This window comes from Crocodylus porosus, unplaced genomic scaffold (genome assembly GCF_001723895.1).
Source record: "Crocodylus porosus isolate Cpor-Errol unplaced genomic scaffold, CroPor_comp1, whole genome shotgun sequence".
Classification (NCBI taxonomy): domain Eukaryota; kingdom Metazoa; phylum Chordata; order Crocodylia; family Crocodylidae; genus Crocodylus; species Crocodylus porosus.
In genome coordinates, this window is record NW_017728906.1 from 150,120,251 (window position 1) to 150,131,622 (window position 11,372).

The following is an 11,372-nucleotide window of genomic DNA, read 5'->3' on the forward strand; positions in this document are numbered from 1 at the left end:
TTGTCAAGATTGGCCATGGAGGGACTCCCCCTCTCCCCCCCAGCCACTGACTGGTTGCTGGGGGGGGCACATGCCTCCCCCTGACTAAGGTGGCACCAGTCACCCATGTTGGTGTGTATTCATTGTTACGGAGTGCAGCCTTAATACAGTTTTCACTTTATTTTTATATTTTTAAAAGATCTTCTAGAACAGAGGGAGTGTCACAGATTAGCCCCAGAATGGCACCCTCCATGAGTGTCATTCTGATCCTCTTCCCCGCCCAATCTGCTGCTCTGTTTTATGCTCCCTGCCGTATCCCCAGTCTGCCACCTGCCACACCTGTGCCACTACAGGTTGTAGTTTTGCCACCCGTTTTAGGGTTAGCAGGAAACACAAGTTACAGTTGCTTGACCAAGGCATGGATAGCAAACCATGAAACATGAGAATTTCCATAATACTGTAAGTCACCCAAGGACAACACATTAAGTTTCTTATAGTTTGTACATTAATATATCAGGACATGTTATTTCTAAAATTCATACCTTGTATAACTCAATTTATTACATATTTGTATAGTGCCTAATGTAATGACGCTCAGCCACTCTGTAATTGTTCAATAATAATAATAAGGAAGAAGAAGATTAAAAATAGAAACCTCTGATGTGTTAATATTAACAGTAGTCTTTCTAAATTTTACCAAGCAAAAATTAGATCCTTTACAAAAAAGAACCTTTGATGGCCATTTTACTTACCAGTCATTTTTTTTTTCAAACTGAAATAATTCCTTGACCCATTTCCCTGTGCAGTGTATATAATAAAATGCACCTGTTGGGCTGGATCCCACAAGCCTGATATATAGGCAACACTGACAGAAGTAAATGTGAGTTATCATTAGTGGTTCAGTCCAGCATTTCTACCCCATACAAAACCCCTGTTTACATCAACAAGTGCTTTGCATAGTGGGCTTGATCCGAAGTGAAGTAAATAAGACTGTCATTGGCTCCAGTGGGTATTGGATCCAACCCATGGAGAACTTCATCCTAATACAACTCCAGTATGGTGAAATGCCATTCATTTGTAGGGATGAAAAGTAGAAATGCCATCCTACCCTAGTGCATTGGAAAGTACAAAGAGAGGACCACCACCCAGATAGAAATTACTTTGATTAGAAAGGAGGCTATTTCTGTGAGGTACTGAACAGCTTCAACTACATTTGCCTTAGTGGGCACTCAACCCCTTTGCGCCTTGATGGACTGGTCTCTCTAGAAGGCCCTTCTTCCCCTTTTGTACCGAAAACTGCAAAAGCATAGGATACTCATTTCCTCTTTTTTTTTTTTAAAAAAAAAAAAAAAAGGAGAATTGCATTTCAAAGTGGCAAGACACCAACAGATCATGATGGTTTGTCTACAATCTTCATTTTTCAAAAATATCCTTTATTCACTTAGAAATGTAAAGATCTTTTTTTCACTTGTTTCTTGACTACAGAAAAAATAATGGAGCAATTCTTCTGTTGCAAAGAACTCAAAGACCACAACAGGACAGAATGATTTTAACACTGTGGATTCCTACTTGAAATCGCTGGGTTTATGTTATGAATTATGTTTCCACAGCTAAGTGTCACAGCACCCTGATTGAGAGGTCCTGGTCTAGAGGGAGGCTTGGACTGCATACCCCTGGTGCTTCAGCAAGATGCTTTAAAATCTCTAGCACTATCTCCCCAACCATAGCAACACAACTGAATTTTTTAATAACGTCACGCTGGTATGGGGAACACTTCATACATGATTAAGTAAGAAGTGAAGTGAAGTAATAGTAAAAAAGTCCCTTTGCAGTCTTTGAATGCCAGCCCTGCCTATCTCATCTTAACTGCAGAGGACTCCCTCTGTGTTGTCAGTGTGCTTGGAAGCATGTCCTCCAGGAACGGCTGTACTTCTATGAGTGACCTCTCCCTCTCAGCGTGAGCATTTGTAGTGTCGTCTGACACTACAAATACCATTCCTAGAAGCTTGCATTATGTGAGTGCAACTTTCTGGAATAAGAAAAAATGGTCATGATAGCATTAACCAAGGTTCAAGGAGATTTCTGTCATATCAAACTATTCCCCCGAAGCCCAGAGCTGGGAAGAGATTCCCTTCTGAATTCCTGATGAAGACCTTAACCCAACCAAAACAAAGGGGCTCTCCTAGAAGAGTTCATGCCTGAGTTTGCACAAGCCTAGCACATACTATACCAGGACACTTGGGAGTTGAAGTTAGGTCTGTGAGGACCTTCCTCAAATCAAGGTGCACATTGTCAAAGCTGCTAATTTACTGCTATGATAAATTAAAATTTAAAACTTTCAGTAGTTTGTTTTCTTGTTAATAGTTTGGCTTTTCTCTGCATGGGATTGTAACCATCCAGTTTTGGCACAGACACCACTATTGCCAGTTTGCCAATGAAAATCTAGAAATTTATAAATAAGAGATTATAGCAAAAGGATTTGGTTGCTATAAATGGTTTTGCTATAAGGCAAATTTATTCTCCTCTGCCTAAAATATGTTCACCTTGCAAATGGCTAAGGACACTTGACATGCCAGAAAAAGGTGTTCAGATTCCCCTGGAAAACATATAGAAGCACTTTTCAGCAATAAAAAGCAGTACTCTTTCCCTACTCGTTCTCAGTTGCTAGTTATCAATACATTGTGCTCTGGTGTGAGACAGTTTGGAAGGATTTCTAGGATCACATTAATAATATCTTATGAAAGGAAATATTTTCATTGAACTTTTCTAATTCTTTTGCCAAATATTTCTCTCTTGAGTCTCTGTTACACAAATGAAAGAAGGCAAAAATATTAGCTGAAGTAAAAACTTTGCAGGATTGCTTTTAGGAACTGATGGCTTTCCCTTTGCTCTGAAGTAAAACACTCAAAAAGACAACACAAACAGCCTCTTTACCGGGACTGCAGTGTGTTAACAACAGCATCTACTATCATGCTGAAACATCACTTCACTCCTTGTGGAAAAAAAAACAACAGACTAGGAAGGGATAAAGATCGGAACAGAAAAAAATATTTTAACTCACCTTTAGGCTGTGTGTTGGGTTTACAACACAGACAAGTTGCCCAGCAGCTGAGAAAACCCTCTTAGCCTTGTAGTGCTGAAACCTTAGGTGAATAAGATCTAATACAGCCCCAAAACACTGGGTGAAGAAAAGCATCACAACTTTTGTTGTTGTTGTTGTTGGATGGTAAGGAAAGCAGTGAAGGAGACTGTTAGTCCTTGAGACTAGGAAAGGAGTGCAGGCTGCAGGAACTACACTCCTGAACAGCTTAGCATGCCTTCATATTCATCATCAAAATAAGATGGTTAGAATCTTGCAGCAGTGGGTCAGCCAATCAAAAGGACAGAAATGTTATCCTTGAGGTCCAGAGACAGCCAATAACAAATGCCTCCCCTACAGAAACTCCCTGATGAATTGAGCCTGGTGGAGAATGTATTATTGAACATTACCATACATCAGCACATTGCATTTATCTTGTGATTACAGCCAGCCATACGTAATGCTGTGGAGATATGCAGACAAAATTGATTGCTTAATGTCTCCATTTATTAATTGACTTAATTTAACAAAAGAGCTCTCTAATACCAATGCTAAATGTAAAGCACTGACAAAACCCACCAGTACAACTGTTAAAAAGTAGCAAAATAGATTCAGTAGACTCTGTGTTTTACTTACAAAAGCATCTTAGAGAAAAATCAAATATTAGGAGAGAATTACAATTTCTTTTTTGGGATTAAATAGAAGTCAATTTGGTTATATAAATAAATCTTTGTGCGTGTGTGTGTGTGTGTGCGCTGCGATTAGGATTTTCATCACCCTGCTGCTTTCTAAATCTTATTTCCAACTACTTCCCAGCAAAGAGAGTCCAAGCACACTAATACATTTTTCCTAAAAAGGTAGGGTGAGGGGTGTGCATTGGCATACCTCTGTTTAAGTGAGTGCTGCTCCTCTGATTCATGTGAGCAGAAGGATCAGTCCTGTAGCATCCAAAACATAGTAATTACTGGATGCTTGGAACTAGGAGAGTATAAAAAGACACAGAGCATGCTTCTAAAAATAATGAAATACATGATGCATGAATGCACACACACAGAGACACTAACACTGAAGGAAAAGTGGCTTGTAAATCAACAGAATAATTACAGATGCAAAAGGCCTTTCCTTGTCATTCATTTGCATATTGGTGGGCAGCAAATTACTAATTAGCCACTAGATTGTCCAAAACATTAAAAAAAATGAATCAAGAGTATGCATGTAAAATAATATGTTTTTTGTATATTATGACCAATATAGCTCTACCTTGGTGGGTAAGGGACCTTGCTCAAGCCAAAAAGATTTATTAAACATGGGTCCCATAACCAGGCTTGGTGGTGAGCAAAAGCTCCATAGCAAACACATGGATCAAAAATGCTTATTCATTTTGTGGGACAAGCCTGTGTGATATGTTGCTGTGCTTGTTAATCAATCAAAGAGAGCTAATTTAATTAGCTCCCTGCCAGAACTTGCTATCAGGGTGCTATTTAGGATTGTTAGCTAAGTACTCAGATGGCTTATTTAGGCTTTGTAATCCTTTTCCCTTCAAAGCATAACAGATAAAAGTAGCTTTCTTTCTTTCTTTCTTTTTTTTTAAATGTGAGACCAGCAATTGGGATCAGAATTCTGCTCAGGACAGAGCAGCCCACATACAGAGCTAGCTTCAGTCTGTGACTGAATTGTCACAACTGCTAGTTCCTAAATCAATACTGCAATACTGTTGCTGCCAGACTGCAGAGGATCTTTGTAAAAAGCTTGAATAGATAAATATGCAGGATACTGTGAAATTCTGGAACAGCAAGTCATGCAGAGAAGAAAAAGAATAAGGTGGGGATATATACATCTAGGTTCTTAAATTTTGCTCTAAAATTAGAACAGAAGATACTCCTTGCAGTTCTAAACAAGGTGCTGGGATTTTTTTCAAGAGAGCTTCAAGAAAATTGAGCAACCCTGGCTGATGAAATTTAATCTTTCCTCTTCATAAATTTTTCCAGCATCAGTATCTCTTTATTAACTTGTCATTTGAAATTCTTCAAATGCTTTCTGCCAACTCATTTCAGGTTAGAAGTTGTCAAAGCAACTATTTTAAAATAATGCCTTAGACTAATGAATACTGTGATATTTATGACTGGTCATTTAAATCACGAGGGATTATTTCTGTTTCATTGACTGGATGAGAGAAACTTTTATAAAAATTGAGGGCCAAGCGCCAGATTTGAACCCCTAGACTGTCCACTGCCTTATGGAAATGTCAGTCCTGAGTTAGGTGCCTCTGTGCTGACCAAGCTCCTGGTAGAGTACATGGCCAGCACTGACCTACTAGGCTCATCTACATGAGATGTTCACTGTGGACTAGACTAATTAGCTGTGCAGTAAATGTTGCATGTCCACATGTGTGCCCCTATTAGGCTGGAGTAAACTAATTAACTCCTCAGCAGCATAGTACAGATAAATACAGGTACTATTGTGCTGTGGAGTTTTTTGAACCCTCTGACTGCATTAGTTATCACCAGCAGGGATCTTGGTTTTCTCCGATTAAAAAAAATCTCCAATTTTCAGATTTAAAAAAGTAACACAAAATCCACATTTTAATCAGAGAAAACCAGGATCCCTGCTGATTAATACAATTAGAGGGTTCACCCATAAATTACAAGCATTCAGGATCCGTATTGTAAAGGTTAAAAGTTTTTCATGTTGTGCTCACTGGCACTGTTTGTTGTTTTCCCTCACAATTTCCTTCTGCTAAAATTCTCATGTAAGCAGCACATACTTGTTAATTTTTCAACATCCTTGCTCATCGCCTGAAGAAGATAAAAGTGGTTACCTTGTAGACCTTGGCTGGGCTGAATCAGACATTGCTGCCAAATGCAGCTGCAGGGGTCCCTCAGGTCACAAAGTTCTGCTCCTTTTGAGACAGATGGAAGCAGTATTGTAAGGTTTCAGTGCTTGTGTTCCCATGCTGAGTGATATGGAGTATATGCTGACTGAGAGCTCTGCAGAGAAAGACTGAGCTCCCTAGGGAACCATGAGACCTGATTCTTCTTTGCTTTGCCTCTTGTCCTGACATAGACCAAATCCACAATGGTATTTAGATACCTAACTCCTATTTAGATGCCTAAATTCCATTGATTTCAATACCTTTGGGGATCTGGCTTTACACCTGAGTAACAGTGAATGCTGGTGAGTGTGAAATGCTACTACAGTGCAGGCGTAAGTTCATGGACAAGGTGTAAGGCATTGGAAAGTCAGACCCACTGGTTGATTCCTTCTTAGGTTCTGTACTATTCCTGGTTTGTATGGAACTGCTTCAAGTTGAAGGCTGTAGGGATGCTAAATAGATCAGGGGTTGGCAACTCCTGACACGTGTGCCAGAGTATGGCATGTAAAGGCATTTTGCTCGGCACATGTGCCTTAGGGCTGTCAGCAGGGAAGGGGATGGGGCTGTGCCGCCACAACAAGGATCAGGCCCTTCACAGGTCCCCCGCTGTCCATCCCTAGCATACCAACATCTTACAAATCGAGGTTGGAGCGTTTTGGCACTCTGCCCAAAAATGTTGCTGACCCCTGTGCTAGATGTTTGCCATTGCAATCAGGAGTCTCAATCACGTAACTTCCTGGACTTTCCATCACAGAGCTAAGATCCTAAATGGTTAGAATAATGTTTTAAAACTCTCCCTCTTTGGGTACCACCTTTTGCAAAGAAACCACTAAAATGTCAATGCAAATTAAGCATAAGCAGAGCAGGGAACACTGGATGAGAACCTGAAGGTTGAGCTAGCCGTAAGATGAGGCTATGAGGTGGCTAGGACTGTCTGTCTAGCTATAGTCACTGTGTTCATCACTATGTATAGAAATGCCTGAGGCTAGCTATCCATTTTTCCTGCTTTTTTTTCAGTTGGAGTTGCTGAGGTGAAATTGAAACTCTAGTTAGGAACCGCAGGTGTCCAGACATAGTGTAACTTCGCAGGCCCTACGACCTGGAAAGTACATTGTTCAAACAAAAATGGTTGTGAAACATTAAATTGCTGGGTTTCAGTTTTATTTCTTTTTCCTTTCAACTAGACACTTTTTAGAACAACCTTTTTACATTCTGCCTCCTTTCTCTGTTCCCATATTCCCTCTCTGTTCCTTCTGTCAGGCATGGCAGGTTGTCAATGTATCTGTTCAAAACCTAGTCTCGGTTACCTCTGTGTAAATCTACATTGTCCTTAAAAGACTTTCTCCAGGCTTACTCCTGTACAGCACAGGTTAGAATCTGTCCCGTTATGTGCAGGTGTGAAGGAAATTAAGCCTATCTCAAACAACCCTATTCAATAACCTGTATCCTGAGAAAGGATGAAGCAGACATGGCCTGCTGCAGGGTGTAGTGCTTGATTAGTATCTAGTCAGACAGCTTATTAGCCTGCTGGTATGACCCAATTACTGACTCCCTTTAAGACTTCAGGCAAGGCTGCTTGACATAGGACATTACAGATGGTACAGATACTATATAGGTTTATAATACCTTGAAACACATGGGTCAAGCAAGTAAGCTGCTGGCTTCTAGGAGGTATAACCCAGATGTGTGTATACCACCTTTCTGGTTTTAAAAATGAATCCCTTCTACATATTCACCACTGACCCTCATAACTGCTACTTTGTTATTTAAACTGATGCTAGCTTTAATCCATAGCAGCATTATTGCCTATGCTGATTTATGTATTGCTTACTAGCCAGTATACCTGTCTATTTTCTGTCTTTTAAGTGTCCATTTACCAGGTGCTTCAGAAGGCAGTGACTACACCTATGTTCTCTGTTCAAGTACTACAGACTGAAAAAGCAGCAGCAAACTGAAGAAAGAGGAGGTGCCTCACATGATTTGATCTGCAAATTTTAGATCAGGATGTGCAAAATATAGCCTGCGGGCCAGATTCGGCCCGCTAGCCCAATCTATCAGCCCTGCGGGGCCCCTAAAAAATTTAGAAAATTAATATTGATCCATTCCTGGCTGTCTGTCAAAGATGACAGGAGCCAGGAGCAGTAGGACTCAGGGGGAGCCCGCAGGACCCAGCAGCCCAGAAGCAAGGCCTAGCCTGCCCAGCCCCACCCCAACCCAATCCAGAAGCCCTGTGCTTAGCAGAGTCTTCTAGCCTCGTCCCCGGGGCTGTTCCTGCCTTCCTGTGCCCGAGAGGGAAATTCAGATAAGAACTTAGGGGGGAGGGCCATGGGTGATCATCCCAGTTCTTTGGGCTGGACCAGGCTGGGCGGCTCCTGCTGAGTCCCATGGTCCAGCCATGCAGCCGGGAGCCACATGGTGCTGAAACAGCTAATAGCCGACAGGAAAGCAGGGAAATGGCAGCTACAAGCAGGGGGAAAGGGCAGCTTTAATATCTGAGAATTTTAAAGCCATTGGAACTATCATGGTCTGCCTTCTCCTATAACACAAATCAGTCGTTATGATGTAGTGGTTGCTGCATTAAGCCCAGCTCATAGTTGAAATAGAGCTCAACATTTCAGAACATCTTGACTTAAAACATTTCAAATAAAAAAGGACCCTCACACATCTCTTGGGCAGTTGCTTCAGTTGTAGTTTTATCCAACCAGGAAATAATTGCAAAACTTATTCCCAGTTTGAGTTTGTCTAGCATCGACTTCTAATCATTACAACTCATTGGGCTTTCATCTCTGAGGTTAAGGAGACCTCTAACACTGGACATCTTCTCCACATTTGGTATCTATAGTCATTTCTTAACCATCTCTTCAATAAACTAAACATACTGATCTCCTTGAGTCAGTGCAAAGCATTATCTTCAAATCTGAAATCATTCTTGAGTAAAAATGCTATGGAAAATTTTACAAAAGCTGGAAGATTTTATTTCTATGAAATGACAGTAATTTCACAATTCTAACACTTTACACAATACTTTTTTTTCCAACCATATTTATCCATGTGCTCTAAGTTCTTTTCAGTAACTAATATGCTAGGGTGGTAGCACTGTAATATTTGGTTTAAGATCAAAGCAAAAACAATTATAACTTTACTGAAATGCGCACTAATTTTCTACCTCATACATTACTTAAAAAAAACACAACAAACTAGGCAAAAATAGTCAAAACAGTCAAAAATATTGTGTCGTTAGTCCCATAGTTATTATAATTAATGTATGTCTCTTATTCAGATTGATAAAACAAAATCTAGCCTTCTTGAGTGTCTTGACTGCCTCCAATATTTCACTGCAAGTCATTTCTACCCCTGATTTAATACAATCACACCTGAGTTAAGATTTTTAGCTGGTACTAAAAACAGTCTGCAGGGCTGTGAAACAGAGGAGAAACATTACAGGAGTGGGTAATAGACAGCAAAATTGCAGAAGAAAGGATAGTTTGAATAGTGGAACATCAAGGCTATTAAAAAAGAGGATCGTTAACACCTGTGGTGTGGAGAAAAATTAGCAGGGATTGGAGCACTAGTAATGAGCCATGAAGTCAACTGCCTCTCTCAGCACTGCCTGAATAGAAATGCTGCTGCCACTGCCAAACAGCTGGTTTTAAAGTTTGGGTGGAGCAGGGATGGAAGGAGGGGGAGGTGCAGCTACGTTATTGCACCCCTCCTGGATCTGCCCCTGTACGCAAGTCTAACTCCAACACCTCACAAAAGTTTAGATATGTTCTTTGTGTGAGAGAGGGAAGACTTGATCCCATTGGCTGCCTGCACATGTGCTTGTAAGTTTTCCAATGAGAAAGCTTCAGAACAGACCCAATTAATTGAGTCTGCTCTGTTTTAATTAGAACACTGCAGCATCATGTCTATTAAGCCCCTGCACATTTTAAAAAGGCTGGGAGGTGCTTTATCTAAACTTCATTGACTGAAATTTAGATCAAGCATCCCACGGCCATTTTTAAACATGCAGGGACTTAATACATGTGACACTGTAGCATTTTAATTAGAGAGACTGTCCCGGAGCTGCTCTTATTAACCCTCCCAGACTCCAGAGCACATATATAGGCAGCCATTGAGTTCAGTGGAAACCAGATTGATCCCCACCCAGGTGCGAATCTTAACTTTAGAGGCAAAGGTGTTTCAGCAATGCTGCAGTAGTCAGAAAAGAGCTTTGGAGAAATAGTGCTGTGTAAGTGGAAATTCTGATTATCTGCAATTCATCTCAGGAAACCTGGTCCCTGATTTCCCACTCTCTTCCTCTGGGTTTTAGCAGCTGTAACTACCGATTTCATCCAGAAGCTGGGGGCTGCCCTTGGCAGACTGTGATGTTGCTGCCTGTCTGGAAGCTAGCTGTGCATGTGTCAGTGGGAATTAAGACTTCTCTGTAGTGGGCTAGCCCATACTCTTCCTTCATTTCCCTTTGCCCCTGCCTGCTGTTAATTCATGCTTTGCTGGTGCCACTTAGCTGTCTCCTTTGTTCAGATCTTTGCTCTCTGACATCTGCCTAGCCACCCATGAGGCGATTTCACCTATGAAAGCGTAAGCCTGGGGTCCTAGAGGGACTCACCAAATATTTTCTCAGTCCCCTGCCTGTTTTTCTGGGAGTTGCAAGATTCTAACTAAGTCTTACCTGCAGTGAGCATGGGATAAGCAATGACCTTCTTCTTTTTGATATGCCTATTGATTTTGCCAACTGTGCTATGCTTGCTACTATCTTGAAGGTACTTCTGGGTGTGTATAAGCATTACATTTAGATTTCTCTAAATTCAGTTAGGGCTATCTGAATGGCTGGGTATGCAAGCATTCACAGGGCTTAGATCCCCATAAAAAAGGTGCCTCTGATTTAAAGTCAGATCTTGTCAGGCAAGAGCTAACTTTATTGACATGGGTTAACCTGGTTTTAAATGGGTTAACCCAAATAATGAATGCTTATACATGTTCCCAGGACACCCCATACCCCTGCAACCCCTGACCAGACTAGTTTTACTCCTCTGACCAACCTCCCTTGGACTGGGAAGCTCCCACATAGACCCACCAGCCCCCTTGGACACACCAAACCCCACCATGGATCTGCCAGCCCCGCCCCTGCCTCTGGCTTCCTGCCTAAACCTGAGCTGGGTCCTACAAATGCTTATTCACAAATTAGAGTGCAAATGAGAGGTCTTGTGGCCAACTGATGTAAAAAAGCAATCACACAGTCCTGGCACCAATTGGGAAAGTCTCCTACCCCAAGGAGGGCTCTGTGGTGGACCCAGAAGCACAGCTGACAAGGATACAGTTCTCAGCTGCACTCTTGGATTGGCCATGTTCAGTCCCCTTCCTCATTAGTTTGCACCACTGCAGGCTGTCGCTGGCCTTGTCTAAATCACTCAGCAATACGGCCCTTATTCCACTGTGCAA

General features: G+C 41.4%; 1 protein-coding gene across 1 annotated transcript in view; it reads right to left on the bottom strand.

The window, feature by feature from the left end:
- SIAH3 (siah E3 ubiquitin protein ligase family member 3) overlaps positions 1 to 3,309 on the bottom strand; it is a 78,501-nt gene extending 75,192 nt beyond the window's left edge. Inside the window, exon 1 of the mRNA XM_019529904.1 lies at positions 3,041 to 3,309. Within this exon, the coding sequence (XP_019385449.1) occupies positions 3,041 to 3,175 (135 nt within the window). The 5' untranslated portion in view covers positions 3,176 to 3,309. The remainder of the gene's footprint in view (positions 1 to 3,040) is intronic.
- Positions 3,310 to 11,372: the final 8,063 nt, after the last annotated feature.